Raw genomic sequence first — 18,675 nt, forward strand, 5'->3', positions numbered from 1 at the left:
ACCGGGTAAACTGTGGGTGATCGGAGTGTCTTGTGCTTCGCTTATCATGGCATAAGTCATACTGTATTAATACTTGCTAATGTAATTGTTCTTGGTCTGTCCTTTCTGCTAGATAATAAGATAATAAATTCATGAACTATGCTTTTACATTCTTGTTCATTTGCATACACAGCATTGAACACAGGACTCAGCACATGGCAGGTATTAAATGAACCTAAGTACAACTTGTTAATATACTCCTGATATCTAATTTAATCATTGAGATAGTGGCAATTATTACTGTTTTAATGAGCAATTATTATTATTGTCGTCATTGTTGTTGAAAGCAAGCAATGAATTTTAAAGTGTATACATATTCCTGTTATGAATCTTATGCCGTAATAGAGGCATGTGACTCAGCTGTTCCACTTCCGCTTATAGATTCTTCAGAAACTCACACATGTGCACAAGGAAACATGCTTAAAGTTGTTCACTTAGGCATCATTTGTAATACTGCAAAGCTTAAAACAACCCAGATATCCATTAACAGGGGAATAGACGCCTAAACTATTGTATTCTTATGCAATGGGAAAATGTATAGTTCAGTAAGTCCTCACTCAATGTTGTGGATAGGCTCTAGGAAACTGTGACTATAAATGAAATGATGTATAATGAAACTAATTTTACCATAGGCTGATTGATAGAAAGAGTTAAGTTCCCACGGCGTATTTCTGGTCGCAAACACATCTCCAAACTTCGAATTAAAGAACAAAGCCCTTCTAGTATTAAACATTGAAACAAATGTGAGCTATACATAACATTTCAGAAAGACTAATGGCCAGGTGTGGTGGCTCACGCCTGTAATCCCAGTGCCTTGGGAAGTCGAGGTGGGTGGATCACCTGAGGTCAGGAGTTTGAGACCGGCCTTCTTCTAATTAACTTCTTTTAAAGTCATTTTTTAAGTAGACATACAGATAATTCACTCTGTCCCTGAGATTTTTCAGTATTTGGTTACACTGAAAAATGCACAACAGGTAAATGCAACCCAAGACCATGACACCACTAATGAGTACTTGGAGTTCATCAAGGAGAAACAGCAATCCCATCCGCCCTGTTCTGCTCAGACTGACAGAGTGACGTCTGACTGCGAGCATCATGTCTTAAGGAGCCTCCTGGCGTGGCACGGGAGAGGATGGGGAAGCCTGGGAGTCTAAGCCCAGGAAGGACACGCAGCACACAAGGGGGTGGGGACCGCTGGGGCTGCCCATGCGTGGGGAGGACTTTCAAGTAGGGAAAGAAGACACCAGTTGCATGTTATTCCAGAGGGGCTCAGTAGGATTCTGGGTGAATGCTGCAGGGATGGCAAGCTGGTCTCCAAGTCAACGACTTGCTAGCCCTTGGAGCTGGCTGGTGGAGAAATAGACTGCTTGGATGACCGCCTGTTTCCCTTCTCCAGGACGGGACTGAATGGGAAGTCTCTATGGGATTCCGAAAAATATGATAGGCCTCCCCCACCCCCTGCCAGCCACCACCAACCCTTTTGAAAAATATTAAGTCTTTTGCGAATGCCAGAATAGCAGCCTAGTGTAGTGGTAAAGACCAGGAACTCTGAGCCAGACAGCCCTGTTGGCATTCGGGCTCTTGTGCCTGATGGTTTTGAGGCCTCTGACTTTGTTACTCTGTGCCTCCTCATCACTGGAGCCATCACTGCAACGCTGTGTCCTTCAGGGCTGGGGCGGGGCTTAAGTGAGTCCTGTATGCAAAACCGCCAGAGCCCTGCCTCTTAGTAAGTGCTAAATAAGGATCAGTCTCAGAAAACAAAAAAGAAAGTGGTGACATTTCACAGAAGCTGAGTTTGCCTAGCCCAGGCGTTCTTGGAAAACTGGCTGGAACACCACTGACTGGAATAGGTTTGACATCCTGCAGTTCTTTGAAATATTACTACCAATGATATCATTGACATGTTTCTTGGAAACTTTTATGTACTTTGTTGACTTAAAATGATACAGGAAAGACTCTTTTTTTTTTTTTTTTTTTAAGACGTCCCCAAATTGTTTTCAGGAATTCTAAAATTAGGCGTTTAATTACAAAAATGAAAAAGATTTTGAAGAGCAGGAGAAGACTTTGAGAAAGAAATAAAGCTTCAAATCCTAGAATTTAAAATTTGGAAGTGACATTACTCACAATTAGTTACTGGCTAGGTGTGATGGCTTGCAGCTGCAGTCCCAGCACTTTGTTTAGGGCCGAGGTGAGAGGACTGCTTGAACCTGGTAAGTTGAGGCTGTAGTGAGCTATGACTACACTGCTGCACTCCAGCCTGGGTGACAGAGCAAGACCCTGTCTCAAAAAAAAAAAAAATTATTATTATTGTTATTATCTGGAGACAGAGTCTCACTCTGTCACCCAGGCTGCAGTGCAGTGGTGCGGTCTTGGTTCACTGCAACCTCCACCTCCCGAGTTCAAGTGATTCTCCTGCCTCAGCCTCCCAAGTAGCTGGGATTACAGGCACCCACCACCACAACCAGGTTTTTTTTTTTTTTTTTTTTTTTTTTTTTTTTTTGTATTTTTAGTAGAGAAGGGGTTTCACCATGTTGGCCAGGCTGGTCTCAAACTCCAGATCTCAGGTGATCCTCCCGCATTGGCCTCCCAAAGTGCTGGGATTACAGGCATGAGCCACCAGGCCCGGCCTTATTTTAACCTATTTTAATTATTGACAACTGTTTATAAAACTGGAAGATACAGGCATCTTCAGTGAGTTCTTAATTATATGTTGTATTAAAATAAAAGCATGCTTCCAGGGTGGATGTCAGCTCTTTCTCTACTTTGGGATTTATAGTAATTTATTTTTTGGTTGATTTTTGAGCTATCATGTAGTGGTGTCTGTTTTTACTTTGTATTTTATCTTTGTGCATTGCTCCTTGAAATACAGCATTTATGGTATCCTGTAAGCCTTTGGATTTACAATTAAAGAATATATAATACTTTTTTTTTTTTTGGCTTAAAAGTTTCCAGCTGCATCTTTTTTGAAGAAGTAAAAAGCATAGTGTACGTGCCCTATCTGCCTTTCTTGTCTGCGGATTGCTTAAGGTAGGAGGCATGAGACTTGGAATTAATGGTCAGTAACTTGACTGTGGTCTGTGTTATTCAGTAAGCCGTAGCCTCCATAGATACTGGGCCCTCCCTAAACTCCTGGCTCCTTATCTCTGTGTGTCTGTATTTGTGCATTTTGTGCATGCACCTGTCTGTGACCCCCCCACACGGAGGCATGCCACCGTTAATGATTAACAGCCACTGCCAGGGACCTGGATTTGCCATTACCAGAGTGGCCTGTGCCAAGCAATTCAACAAATATTACTGCTAGTAATCTCATCAACCGAAAGAATGTTTCTGTGCTTCATACTTTCGAAGTAGTCAAAGGGTTCTCATACCCCAGTTTTAAAATTTACTTTTGAATGTGTTAATATGTATTCAGAAGGAAGAGTACTTTTGCTGCTTTCTCTTCAATCTTATTTTTTTGTCTTCTGAAGTCTTAGGCAAGTGATTTCTTGTTTATTATTTACAAAGTTGTTCACAGGGATTCATGATTTCACTTGGTACCTGGAATTAAAATTGGTTTTTTATTCAATTACTATCGTAGCAACACACAACCTAATTGGATTTGCTGTTCTGATTGCTTTCTCATGCCATCTCATTTAACAATAGCTAATTGGAATGGTATCAACACCAGTGAAAAGTAATATCTTAACAAAAAGTTTTAATGAGTTAGAAATTGAAAAGTGACTGGAAATTGTCCTCTGCCTCCAAATACACTATAGTAAAATGTCCAATTTGGACAAACTAGTTGAACAGAAGTCACTAGTTAAAAAATGGATTGCAGATTTTTTAACATGTAACATTTTCCCCTTTTTTTCAAGTAGTAAATAATAATTTATATCTGACACAGTGTAATGAAGAAGTACTCATCTGCTGTATAAATAAAAACCAACTGATACATATTAGCTGAAGTGATTTAAACACCATGTGGTCTAAAATAAATCATTTATCCTGCAGTTTTGCTTGCAAAATTTGTTTGAAAAAATAAATTTAAAGAAAGTTTCAGGACTGAATTTCAGTCCACTTTGGTAGAATTACCCCAAATTCATAATCAGTTTGATCTGAATAAATACATTTCTTTATTATTAGCACTCCCTAGTCTCTTCGTGATATTGTCTCATTTATTTGTGGGAGGATGGTCTTCCATGTTTATTTTCTTTATGATAATTGTACTGATAGGCTCAGATTACTCCTTGAGTACGTCTGTAAAAAGTCCAAATCATTAGTAGATTTGAGTTGCATTCTAGTCCCTTGGTTTGGGTCTAGTTTCTTCCAGGAGCCCCAATCTTACTGTGTTTTTCATGGATCAGCATTGTTGAGGTGGGCCTATTTAAAGTGTGGCCTGTTTATGTAAAGTACGAAATGTTTGCACAGTACTCATAGCTCTTAAAGCTCACAGCCCAAAGCTCCACCTGAGAAGGCCTCTGCAGTTTCTAACAAAGATTATGGTATTAGGGTATTCTCAGATTAAATTTGTCTGGAGCAGTGGAAATAAAAGCTTGCAGATGCTTTGATTTTTATGTGAGTGCTTGATTTCTTAGCAGAGTAATTTAGAATAGAAAGTAGGTCAGCACTACAAAGAATATTTATGTCTCTGGTAAAGAACAGAACACTTCATAGAAATGAAATCAAAATGGAGATATGATTTTAAAACTTTGTAGAGTTCTCAGTTTTACTGTATAATAAGTTTTCCTAATAGGAATAAAAGTATTTTTAGTTCTTCGATATTCTCTTTCTCAGAAGTTCAATACTTCAAAAACCAAAATCAAGAGGAGGTCTAACTTTAATCGGTATCATAAGAGAGGAACTTTTATTGGCTAACTCCTGAGATCTGTAATAAAGTGATAATTTCCATGTATCAGTGGGATCTGAAAAGTTCTTTGTATACGGAATATATTTTCCTTTGGCTTGCAATTTTAGAGGTAGCTTCATTTTCATTTCCAACAGGCCTTCAACAGACTCCTAACACCTTAGCTTGAATTCTCCACCAAGATGTTTTATTCCCTAAGCAAAGTTGTAAATACCCTAAGGAAGTTCTAAGTCGTCTGAACTGCAGTCTTGTGTAACTAAAATAATTATGCTTTAGTTAATTGAGCTTGAACTTTTGGCTTTATTTTGAAATGGGTCATTCACATCTGCACTTTGTTGCCCTTTGTTAATGTCTATTTTGTGGGTCAGGTGAGAGATGGAGAGGGAGAAATGTTAAAAACCAAGTGTAGAACATTTATGATGCCTCTTTTAGGATCATAAAACTAACAGAGGAGGATGGCGTTTGCGCAGAGGCTTGGGCTTTCATTTAAGTGAATAATCCGCTGAAAAGGTTTCAGCTGGGATTGTCCTGACTGCAAAGACCTTCCTGCCATGAGGACCTGAGTGACAAGGGCTTGAGCAGAGGAAGAGGGAATTTCAGCTTCTCCTTGTGCACAGGGGTGCCCGTGGCCGAGGGGTTGCCGGTGTAGTGTCATAGACGGAATTCCATTCTTCCTACTGGGAATGAGTCCGATGGGTGTGAATCTTTGTCGCAGGAGCTGCGATCCCGGGAAGAGGAGCTGACTCGGGCGGCTCTGCAGCAGAAGTCTCAGGAGGAGCTGCTAAAGCGGCGTGAGCAGCAGCTGGCAGAGCGCGAGATCGACGTGCTGGAGCGGGAACTTAACATTCTGATATTCCAGCTGAACCAGGAGAAGCCCAAGGTGAAGAAGAGGAAGGGGAAGTTTAAGAGAAGTCGTTTAAAGCTCAAAGATGGACATCGAATCAGTTTGCCTTCAGGTATGATCCTGTTTTCATGTTTTTGAAAGATTTGTGTGTGTCCTTTTTTCTTTTTTTTTTTTAAGTTATACTTTAAGTTCTAGGGTACATGTGCACAACGTGCAGGTTTGTTACGTATGTATACATGTGCCCTGTTGGTGTGCTGCACCCATTAACTCGTCATTGACATTAGGTATTTCTCCTAATGCTATCCCTCCCCCTTCCCCCCACCCCACAACAGGCCCTGGTGCGTGATGTTCCCCACCCTGTGTCTGAGTGTTCTCACTGTTCAATTCCCACCTATGAGTGAGAACATGCGGTGTTTGGTTTTCTGTCCTTTGGCGATAGTTTGCTCAGAATGATGGTTTGTTAATCAGTTTTCTTTGTTTATCAGAACCGGGAAAGAGATGGGGAAGTAACTTTGTAAAACAGTGAATGAATGAGTATCTTCAGTTGTGGGCTTAGATTCATGGTTCTAATGTAATGGCCTAATGAGATTCCATGTAGAAAACAGCGTTAAGAGCACATCGTAGTCACAGCACACAGGGATCTAACTCTCAGCGTACTTTATTGATGGATTAACTGATTGACTCCTTTTGAAATTGAGGCAGAGTCGTATTTTAGCTGAGCGTACTGAACCAACATCACGTGGCATTGTGAAGATCCAAAACAACAAAACTGTTAATATTTCATCGTTAAGTTCATTGCTTCCACAGGGATCTATGATGTCATCCGCTATCTGGGACACTGATATTGTTGTCAGCACTTTCAACAAAATGTATCAAGTCCCCTGAGGTACTTTCCCATGAAGGTTTAAAATCCTTCAGGCACAAAAATCACCCAGTAAATCTAGGGAAGCTTTTTAAAACATTGTGATAACAACATACAAGGATGACTAAATCATTTTAGTAATGTGTTAGGAGAAACTAAAGGGAATAGAAAATCAATCAATATGTCAATCAATCAATACATATAGATATTATTGACTGATAATCAAAATATATCGATCAATAATAGCAGACATATATTGATTCACTAAATTAAGTTCTTTAATATTATGTAGTCTACTTGTTGTAAGGAAAAAACAAATACCTCCACGGTATTTAGTGATTCTTTCTAGTGCCAGAGCAGGATGATGACCGAGCAATGCAGATTTCACTTTTATAGAATCTGTACAAAATATCTGTATGTCAACGTCTATACCTGTCTATGGGTATATGTATTATGTATTAGAGTGCTCGGATGGATTCTAGTGTTTTCCTCAGATGTTTGTTAATGGCATGGTAATTTGATTTAAAGTGCAACAGTGACAGTTTTCTGTCGAGTGTGTATAAATTGTCTTATAAAATATGTGTTATGAAACACTGGAAACCTTGCAGCATCCTGTGACTCATTTAGGTTATTGCAGGTGTCCTCAGTTGATCAGAAAATTGCTAGTATGACGGCTGGGTGCAGTGGCTCACGCCTGTAATCCCAGGACTTTGGGGGGGCCGAGGTGGGTGGATCACCTGAGGTCAGGAGTTCGAGACTAGCCTGGCCAACATGGTGAAACCCCCTCCATTTCTACTAAAAATACGTGGTGGTGGGTGCCTGTAGTCCCAGCTACTCGGGAGGCTGAGGCGGGAGAATCGCTTGAACCTGGGAGATGGAAGTTGCAGTGAGCCGAGATCACACCATTGCACTCCAGCCTGGGTGACGAGAGCGAAACTCTGTCTCAAAATAAAGAGAAAGAAGGCTGGGCGTGGTGGCTCACACCTGTAATCCTAACACTTTGGGAGGCCTAAAGGGGCGGGTTGCCTGAGCTCTGGAGTTTGAAACCAAACTGGGCAACACGGTAAAACCCTGTCTCTACTAAAATACAAAAAAAAAAAAAAAAAAAAAAAAGTTAGCTGGGTGTGGGGGCGGGTGCCTGTAATCCCAGCGACTTGGGAGGTGAGGCAGGGGAATCTCCTGAACCCGAGAGCTGGAAGTTGCGGTAAGCCAAAATTGTGCCATTGCACTCCAGTCTGGGCAACAGAGTGAGACTCTGTCTCAAAAAAAAAAAAAAAAGAAAGAAAGAAAAAAAATTGCTAGTATGATGTGGTCATGATGAGAATCCAGTATATGTTATTGATTATTTGGTTTGATGAGGTGAGAATAGACTGTGGATGCTTATCACTTTTACCTTCAACCTCTCTGGGGTTGGGGGTCGGGGAAGGTCCTTTTCCAGGCTGTCTTCTGACGTTTTCTCTTAGCTGGAGGGTTGCTGGCAGGGTCACTGACTGGTCTGTCTTATGTGTCAGTCAGCCATAATTAGAGAATACACTATTTTTATGAGGAGGCTTCTGCCTTCACACATAGATGAAAGAAAAATCCAGAGGTGCACTAGATGTGAGTTTTCTTCTCCATTTTTCAGCTATGTCAGTTTTCTTCTAGCTGTGATTTGATTATGTTATCAAAATTAATATTTATTGTTTCCCTTGGGAAACTTTGGGGGAGGTGGAAAGGATTAAGAATCTGGTGGAAAGGGAAGTAAATTTGGAAGAAAAAATGAAAATCATCCCAGTGATTCTTTACTCTTCAGTGGTAAAATGATTAAATCAAAATCTTAGCATTTCTGAGGTCAGATTTTCACTCTTGCTTTTCTTCTCAAATGTTCCTTGGCTAATACCCTGAGTTTATTCAAAGCAGACTGAATAGTATATGACTATTTTTACTAGATTTTTAAAAAAATCTAGTAAAATCTAGCTTTAAAATCTAGCTGTTCTTTTTCTGAGAAGAGAGGGGAAACTTTAGTTACACATTTATTTACTTTTTGGCATTTAATGAAAGATTCCCAGTTAAAACATAACCAAGAAATCTGCTATAATTCTGACCCAACACCGAGGAATGAAATTTGGTTTCTGGAATTTTTAGCATGTCAGTTACCTCTTCTGCCCACAAGATGGCACTAGATTTCATCTTAATAATAATACTGGTACCAATATGGAAACTTTCCTTAGGATGCTCCAACCCTAAACACACACACGTGCACACATATTTACCTGTACAACATCTTAGAATGGGACAGACATCAAAAAAGGGAAATGATAACTATAAAAATAATAATTATTTTTTCTTGAAGAATTCCCCTTAGTATAGAAGAGAAAGCAAGCATATGTAACTTAAAATCAAGGGAGTTAGTTGCATTCAATATTATCTGCTAGAAATTCTTTAAGTTAGTACTGTTTAATAGGGGAAACAATTCAGGACATGGGCCTAGGCAAAAATTTTATGACTAAGACTTCAAAAGCTCAGGCAACAAAAAACAAAAATAGATAATTGGGACTATATTAAACCCAAAAGCTTGTGCACAGCAAAGGAAACAATCAACAGAGTGAAGAGACAACCCGTAGAATGGGAGAAGATATTAGCAAATTATTCATCTGACAAGGGACTAGCGCAGAATATACAAAGAACTCGAATAACTCAATGGCAAAAACACAAATAATTTGATTTAAAATTGGGCAAAGGAACTGAATAGACATTTCTCAAAAGAAGACATAAAAATGGCCAGCAAGCATATGAAAAAATGCTTAGCATCACTAATCCTCAGGGAAATGCTAATGAAAATCACAATGAGCTATTTCACCTTAGTTAGAATGGCTATTATCAAAAAGATGAAAAATAGTAATTGTTGGTGAGGATGTGGAGAAAAAGGAACTCCTATACACATTCTCTCATAATTTTTTCCTTGAGAGTTATTACTCATCATTTTAAATCTTATGGCTATTTATAGCTATTGGAAGTGTAAATTAGTACAGCCATTGTGGAAAACAGCACGGAGGTCTCAAAAAAGCCCTAAAAATAGAACTACTGTGTGATCCAGGAATGCCACTACCAGGTATTTCCTCAAAGGAAAGGAGATCTGTATATCAAAGGGATATCTGCAATCCCATGTTTATGGCAACACTGTTCACAAAGGCGAAGACCAGGAATCAACCTAAGTGTCCATCAGTGGATGAACGAATTAAGAAAATGTGGTGTGTTTACCTGATGGAACACTATTCAGCCATAAAAAAGAATCAAATTCTATCTTTTGTGGCAACATGGATGAGCCTGGATGACATTATGTTAAGTGAAGTAAGTCAGGCACAAGAAAATAAATACTGCATGTTCTCACATATATGTGGGAGTGAAAAAAAAAATGGAGCCCATGGAAATAGACAGTAGAATTGGGGTTGTTAGGGGTGGGAAAGGCTTGAGGGGAGGGGAGGTTGGAGAGAGGTTAGTTAATGGATACCAAATTACAGCTAGGTAGGAGGAATGAGTTCTGGTATTCTGCAACTTTGTAGGGTGAATACAGTTAGCTATAATTTATTGTATATTTTCAAAAAGCCGGAAGAGAGGATATTGAATGTTCACAACACAAAGAAATGATCAATACCCAAAGTGATACATATGCTAATTACCTTGACTTGATCATTATAAGTTGTGAACAAGTACCAAAGTATCACTCTGTACCCTATAAATATGTGTAATTTTTATGGGTCAACAAAAAGACGAAGAGAAACAAATTCTAATACTGTTAAGTGGCACACTGTTCAGGGAGAAACATCCGACAAGTGGTAAACGGAACAGCGACGCTGCCCTTTCATGGAGTTACCAACTTCTTGAACCCCTTTTGCAGGATTTTTCCCTTTGCATGACAAGCTTAGAGAATTTCTCCGAAACACATTCAAGAGTCCTCCAAGCTGACCTTTAATATTTGTGCCTGCAGCTCTTTCACAAATTTGGTATTAAATATGAATAATTACGTTCTCTTGTAACCTTGTCCTTGAGAATTACTGCTGATTATTTTTAATCTTATGGGTATTTATAGCTATGGTGACTTAGTGATGGAAACCTCAAATTTGATTTTTTTTCCTCCTGGAATTTCTCCATGGCTGGCTACCAAATAAGGAGGATTAATGTTTAAAAAGTAAGACAGTAATAATCTAGGATAATAATTTTAAAACAATACTTTGTGATTGTGTAGTATTTTTCTTGGAATTTGCAAGAGAAAAAAGCATGGTCGTAGTGGGTCTTTTTATTATGTGAGTACTCTATATCGATTGCTGCTTCTGTTTATGTTTATTTTTAACTGAAGTTGTGTTTTTTGGACACGTTAATACAAGACAAAACTTTAAAGCCTCCAAAAGTTGGTATGTCGCTAAAGCAGTGGCATTCTAACTTTGCTTCAGAAGTGCCCAAAGCCTGCAAAAACCATCCACCTCACAGGTATGCGAGTGAGTAGAAGGGTGGATGGGAGCGAGCATATAACCTCACCTGGATTCTTTAGAGAATACACTGCTTTTCATCTGCAAATGGAAGCCTCCCACTGAGGCAGTATTAGCTTTGTTAGTGAAATGTTCATATTGCCAGCAAAAATACTAGGATAGGTTTTACTCAAACCTGTGATTGAACTATAGCTGCTATGACCAGGCACCTTTAGAACCATTATTCTAGTGAGTACAAAGAAAATCTGAGCATGGGCCACAGGCATTTTAACAATTCAGCTTTAGTTTTCCTAAATGTAGCTGGCACAGACTCAACCTTTCCCTGCTTCAAAGGGACAAGGATGTTTATGATAAAGAATGTTGACTGGGCGTGGTGGCTCACACCTGTAATCCCAGCACTTTGGGAGGCCAAGGCGGGCGGATCACCTGAGGTTAGGAGTTCGAGACCAGCCTGGCCAACATGGGGAAACCCCATCTCTATTAAAAGTACAAAAATTAGATGGGCATGGTGGTGGGCACCTGTAATCCCAGCTACTCAGGAGGCTGAGGCAGAAGAATTGCTTGAACCCAGGAGGCGAGGTTGCAGTGAGCTGAGATCTCGCAACTGCACTCCAGCCTGGGCGACAAGAGCAAGACTCTGTCTCAACAACAACAACAACAACAACAACAACAACAACAACGAATATTTTATTTTTGGTTACAACATAAAGCGTGCTTTTTAAGTGGAAGTATTCAGGTGCTTTTGGAAGCTCGGAAGCACTCTGAATGTTGGGTGTTGTTAAAATGCAGCCTTTTATCTTTACGGCTCGCTTGTGGGTTTCCACGTGTTCCATGTTGATTTCCTGATCTGTACTTAGCATTTATTGTCCCATCATTTGTTCCAAATAACTTGTCAGTCAAATCTTGTGGCTTGGTTCTTGGCTTTTCTTCTGCTATTGACAGGAGGGCTCCTCTTGCTGTAAAAGTTCTCAGCATTTGTTTCTATCGTGTTATAGCAATCAGGTGGCTAGATGAACATTTATAAATGACTTTAGTCTAAACTGTTTCCTTTCTATGGTTAAGAATATTTTTTTCTTTGTCCACCTCTTTCCCCTAACTACCACCACCTAGTCTAGTCAATTCTTTACCTCAACTGCTCTGCCCTGGTCACGTCTTTCAAAAGGAATGACTCGGGGCCAGGTGCAGTGACTCACGCCTATCATCCCCAGCACTTTGGGAGGCCAAGGCGGGTGGATTGCTTGAGCCCAGGAGTTCAAGACCAGCCTGGGCAACAAGGTGAAACCCCATTTGTACAAAAATATACCAAAATTAGCTGGGAATGGTGGTGCATGCCTGTAGGACCAGCTACTCAGAAGGCTGAGGCAGGGAAATTGCTTGATCCAGGGGAGGTCAAGGCTGCAGTGGACTGAGATTGCACCACTGCCCTCCAGCCTGGATAACAGAGTGAAATCTTGTCTTAAAAAAAACAAGTATGGCTCAGCAGATGGAGGAGCCTTCCATTTGGGCTTTCCTTTCTGTTTGGTTTGTCTTCCAAATCTCCCCTATCCTGCTGTGTATTCCTCAGCAACTCACTTCAAGCACCAGCGTGATCCTGCAGATGAACCCTGCGTAACTTTCTCCATCAACAAACACTTGAGGATCTGCTGTGTCCCCAATACTAGGGGTGATGATAAAATATATATGCAGTCTCTGCACTCATGTCTCTCACAGAGAAAGTATTCATTCAGCAAAGTTTGCTAAGTACCTGTAATGTGCAAGGCACCGTGCCAGTCTGAAGTCACGGAGACCGTCATGGTCTCTGCCCATAGAGCACTTACCTTATATTGAGGGAGGGGGCAGAACTTAAGCTAATAATTAAATACTTGTTTGCTTTCTATAATATTAGCTGCTGTGAGGGAAAAGTCACATGACAGTGATTAGTGCAGATGTAACCTGGTCTAAGGTGATCACAGAAGGCTTCCTAACGGAGTTGAAAACCAGCCTGGGCAACACAGTGAAACCCTGTCTCTAGTAAAATACACACACACAAAAAAATTAGCCAGATGTGGCAGTGTGCGCCTGTAATCTCAGCTACTCAGGAGGTTGAGGCAGGAGGATTGCTTGAACCCGAGAGGTGGAGGTTGCAGTGTGCCTAGACTGTGCCATTGCACTCCAGCCTGGGCGACAGAGCAAGACTCCATCTCCAAAAGAAGAAGTAACATTTAAATTGAGACTCGATACGGGAATTTACCAAATACAGAACATGAAGAAAGAGAATAGGCTGAGAGCACATGTGGAAGAAACTTGGTTTCTTCCAGGAATTGAAAAAAGTTCAGTGTAGTTTGAACAGGGCTCAGCACACTGCCCTATGGACCCAATCCCGCCTCTACCTGCTTTGTACAGCCATGAGCTCAGAATGGGTTTTACACTTTTAAATGCTTGAAAAAAATCAAAGAGGAAGAAGAATACATCATTGTACTTGACATGATATGAAACGGATATGAAATTTCAATATCCATAAAGATCGTTTTACTGGGACATATTCATCTTTGTGTTGACTGTGCCTGCTTCCCTCACGTCGGCGGAGTCAGGCAGTTGTTACAGAGACTGTGCAGCTCACAGAGCCTAAAATGGGGCATTTTGCAGAAGGAGTGTGCTGACCCCTCTTCTAGACCATGACGAGTGAGAGGAGAAAAGGGCAAGATGAGGCTGGAGCAGAGAGAAGAACTCAGACTCAGGTTTGCAGGGACTTACAGAATGTGTTATAATTTTAATCTATAACTTAAGAATCATGAGATGCCTTCGAAGGATTTTAAGCAGGGGAATGACGGTTAGGCATATTAAAAATGCATCTGGCTGCTGTGAGGTGGACTTGGGGGGCCAAATGTGGATGCAGGAAGATGGACACAAGGCATTGTAGCAGGCTAGGCATGACATGGTGATGGCCGTGCAGATGAAGAGGAAAAAAAAAAAAAACCATTTATTTAGCATTTAGCATTTATTATGTCCCAAGCCCTGTGGTAAGTACTTTTTATACTTCTTTGCACTGAATTTTTCATACCAGTCCTGTGAAATAGTAATAATTGGTTCTTTTCCATTTTTGTCAGTAAAGATACTGAGACTTCAAGACCTTCAGTTACTTTCTCAAAATTCATATGGCTGTGGTAGAAATGAGATTCAGATCCACGTTTGCTAACTCCATAACCTGGAATATAAATTCCTCTACTACAAGAAAAATATATAGCACAGAATTTACCTGATATTTTGTGCTTGGTGGATATGTGGGGTAATGGAAAAGATAATATCAAGAAAAGTATTCAGATTTCTAGTATGAATAACTGGATAGCTGTCTTTGCTTACCAACTTCCGAATCCTCTTCATCTCAAATAGCAGTTCGTTCATTAAAGTTCTTTAAAGTATAACTTCCAAAAAGGTAAGTTATAGGTCTCTTGCAAATATGCAATGGGCATATGTCAAAGATTTTTATTAAACTCATTAATCATTGAGGAACCAGGTAAAACCAATTCAAATGAGAATTTGAAGAGTGAGGTATTTATGGGCAAATTAATAGAGGAATGCAGGATTCGATTGCTGGGTTAAAAGCAAACCTGGCTGAGGTCTAATATGGCAATAAACCATTTGGGATTGTCTTTTTCTCCAGACAGAAGTTATTTGCATCATCACCAGACAAAATCTACAAGTTAACCTCTGCTCTCACCTAGTTATAAAAATAACTCAGTCAATAGAAAAACAATCAATCAAAGGTTAAGCTCAGCTCTGCACTGAAAGAATATCCAGTAATATCATTTACCTCCTTCCAAGTTGTTAATGATTTTCCTGATAGTTTATAAAGTTTTCCCTGACACACCCCTCTTTCCTCTGGCAATATTGCTTTCTCTTCCATATGAACCTATAGATCTTGGTCTATCTCTACCGTACTACAGCTAGATAATAAGAGTCAGCATTTGTAGAATGCCTAGAGTACAAAATGCTTTTAATTTACATTTTCTGTTTTATTCACCACCACCACAACCATGTGAAATATCGTTGCTCACTTTAGCAGGTGAAGAAACAGGCTCAGGGTAGTTGCTTACTGGTTTGAGGTCCATAGCTTGTTATATTATGAGAACCAGGACTCATTTAAATCCAGGGCCATTTCAATTTAATTTAATTTATTTATTTATGTATTTATTTGAGACAGAGTCTCTCTCTGTTGCCCAGGCTGGAGTGCAGTGGTGCGATCTCAGCTCACTGCAATGTCCATCTCCCAGGTTCAAGTGATTCTTCTGTCTCAGCCTCCCAAGTAGCTGGGATTACAGGTGTGTGCCACCATGCCTGACTAATTTTTGTGGTTTTAGTAGAGATGGGGTTTTGCCGTGTTGAACAGACTGGTCTCAAACTCCTAGCCTCAAGTGATCTGCCCACCTCAGCCTCCCAAAGTATTGGGATTTCAGGTGTGAGCCACCACGCTCAGCCTTAATTTTATTTTTAACTATCTCAGACTGAATGCAGATAACTCTTTTTTCCCAATGATTCGTGACTTTCATATTTTCCTGTGTGTGTGTGTGTGTGTGTGTGTGTGACTATACTCAACACATAAGTTCTGAATCATTATTTATTACTTAAATCCCGAGAAGTAAGAAACCAAAATAAGAAATCGATTCTGCAATATATTTTGCAGTGAGGGTCTGACCATTTTTGTTTTGATTGCTGTGCGCCAAAGACATGGCTATGAAGATAATGGAAAACCATGAAATATCAGTTTTCCCTTTTTGCATCCAACAGATTTCCAGCACAAGATAACCGTGCAGGCCTCTCCCAACTTGGACAAACGGCGGAGCCTGAACAGCAGCAGTTCCAGTCCCCCGAGCAGTCCTACAATGATGCCCCGGCTCCGAGCCATACAGTGTAAGCTTTCTGCACTGCCACGGGGGCTCCTGTGTTGATTTCTCTCCTTTGACTTGACTTGGATTCAAATTGAGCAGATGTGTTTTCATAGCAGGTTGTAAATGAGCGTGGGACATTTCATAGGTGCCACGACTATTAGAGAAACAAAGTTTGAGCATAGGTTCCTTAGTCTAATTTCTACTCACAACAAATGAATTTTAGATGCTAGGCAGTTGGTGATGCGACCTGGCCCTGGAGTAGAAAGTGAAACACCACATCTCGAGACATTTTGTTAAATACTTGCATGCAGCGTTAGCATAGCCTGATTATATCACCAGCCATTTGTGTCAGGATACTTTGAAAAATGAAATCAGGACTTCAGGATTACTTCCATTTCTTTCTTTGTTTTGTGAGGGGAAAAAATTGTTGCCTTTCAGGATTCAACTTTAATTCACTTTAGGTTTGACCAACCTAATACTTAAAAATTCCTGGTAGTATTTTGGTTTTAGAACAGGCATTCATCCTGGAGGGGAGAGTACAGACAGCTGATGTGCCTGGCACCTTTGCATTGTGAGAGTTTCAGTGAGGCTATGAATCAGAGTTTAGTGGATGAAATAAAATCACTAATTTTTTTCAAAGGTGAGTCCAAATAAACCCCTGAAAGTAGGCTAAGCAAAAGAAGAATGTGATTAATGCGTGTGTCTGTAAGTAATGTGGTAATTAGCCTAAGTTTGTGTTAAACCATGCATTTAGATCCTCTCTTTTCTCCACCAGACTTAATTCCCTGCTGTTTACCCATCCTTATTTGGAGAAAAAAAATCCAAAAGAAAATTTTGTCTAATGAGGCTTGCGTGGAATCTCATTTTTTTTTTTCCTCTTTTGATAATGAAAACCTTGGCACTGGCAGAGATTTCTTTTGCAAGTTCCTGGACACCAGGATCCCCACAGAGAAACAGGATCTAAATGAGGCTGTAGTTTTAGAACTTAAAGGACTGTCATTTATTATAACTGATTTGTTTCTCTGAGAATGCATTTTGCATAAAGCCATACCTCAAACCTTGCCTTTGCCTAGGCAATGGCCTAATTAACGGAGGCAGAAAGGGCTCCCAGGCTGTTCTCCCAGCTCCACAAAGGGACGAGCAGATGGGACACTGTGCCAACCCCGCTTTTGCGTGGCCACTCCTCTGCCCTCTTTCCTGTGTCTTCACCTGCTCTGGGGAAAACCACCTCACAGAAGCCAGGAAGTGGTACTGGGCAGGCCAGGCTGGGCCCAAGATGTGTACCAGTTAAAGCAAATAATTCGGGATTTCAAATGAATTCCAATCCTCTAAAGTTGAAATGCAGCCAGCTTAGGGAGGTGCATCCTTGGTGCTCCTTCTCAGAAGTCACATGGTGGAGAGGTTCTAATCCAGCCTTCCACACAGGACCAGCTCTGTGTGTGGCAGCCGTTGGCTCAAGTTCTCCAGCCCGGATGCTGCTCGTCTTCACTGGGACTGTCTTCGTGTCTGTGCACACCCCCATTCAATTCTGACAGCCTCATCGAGTGGACCCTTTTATGATCCCCAAATAAGGGACATAGAAGTTACCACTAAACTGGCCCAAGTTGGTAGCTACTAAGTGGTGAAGCTGGATTCAGACACATCTTCTGAGAGTAGAGTTCACCATCCATTTCCGGCCTCTTAGTACAGGAAAAGTTCAATCAATATGGAAACAAAAGAGAAACGAGGAGCAAATCAAGAGGGGAAGGAAAATAGGAAGTGGGAGGAAGGTGAGGAGGCTAAAGCTGAGAGTGTAGATAGCTCTGGGAGTGTAGATTGGTCAGTCAGTCCTACAGCTGAGATGAGCTCCGGTCTAATAACCCCCGGCTGAAAGCTTTTCCAGTTCTGCTGCCTTCACTTAAATGAAAACTGCTCATCTGTTTATCGCTCATTCTACTGTAAAACTATTTCAATAAAAAGAATGAACAACTGATTCAAGATTGTTACACACACACATATACATTTAGGCATGCATCCACGTTTTTTTTTTTCTTTGAGATGGAGTCTCACTCTGTCACCCAGGCTGGAGTGGTGCCATCTCGGCTCACTGCAACCTCTGCCTCCCGAGTTCAAGCAATTCTCCTGCCTCAGCCTCCCGAGTAGCTGGGATTACAGGTTCCTGCCACTACACGCAGCTAATTTTTGTACTTTTAGTAGAGACAGGGTTTCACCACCTTGGCCAGGCTGGTCTTGAACTCCTGACCTGGTGATCCACCTGCCTCGGCCTCCTGAAGTGCTGGTATTACAGGCGTGAGCCACCGTGCCTGGCCTAAGCACATTTATATGCACAGACACTTGTATATACACACATATATGTATATTTTAAAATTTGGAAAATATAGAAACATAAGTAACCAAACATCATCCACAATGTGTCCAATTTTACAAAGTGATATAAAGGAGCTAAATTTCCCTCTACATAGCAATCCTCTCTATTAAATTTAAACACTTTAGTAGGTTTGGTATCTGTGTTTAGTAATTTCTCCTCTGTGTATGTATGTGTGTATATACAGGCATCCATAAACACATAATTTTTAATGAAAGTGGATTATAGGTAATATTAAATATAATATAAACATTATATATCATTATCTGTACCTCATTTTTATTATAGTCACAGAGTATTCCACTGTATATCAAAATATTTCAAACTGTTTTTAGAACATCTAGTATGTTTCAGATATTTTTCCCGTAAGTGTGTGGTAATAACAGCAATT

The 18,675-nt window shown here is 40.4% G+C and overlaps 1 protein-coding gene across 2 annotated transcripts in view; it reads left to right on the forward strand.

The window, feature by feature from the left end:
• MAP3K21 (mitogen-activated protein kinase kinase kinase 21) overlaps nucleotides 1–18,675 on the forward strand; it is a 54,460-nt gene that overhangs the window by 25,920 nt on the left and 9,865 nt on the right. For both annotated transcript variants that reach the window (XM_050769794.1, XM_050769783.1), the window contains exons 5-6: nucleotides 5,598–5,838; nucleotides 15,819–15,941. In XM_050769794.1, coding sequence (XP_050625751.1) covers nucleotides 5,598–5,838; nucleotides 15,819–15,941 — 364 coding nt within the window. The remainder of the gene's footprint in view (nucleotides 1–5,597; nucleotides 5,839–15,818; nucleotides 15,942–18,675) is intronic.

The sequence above is a fragment of the Macaca thibetana genome, chromosome 1 (genome assembly GCF_024542745.1).
Source record: "Macaca thibetana thibetana isolate TM-01 chromosome 1, ASM2454274v1, whole genome shotgun sequence".
Lineage (NCBI taxonomy): Eukaryota > Metazoa > Chordata > Mammalia > Primates > Cercopithecidae > Macaca > Macaca thibetana.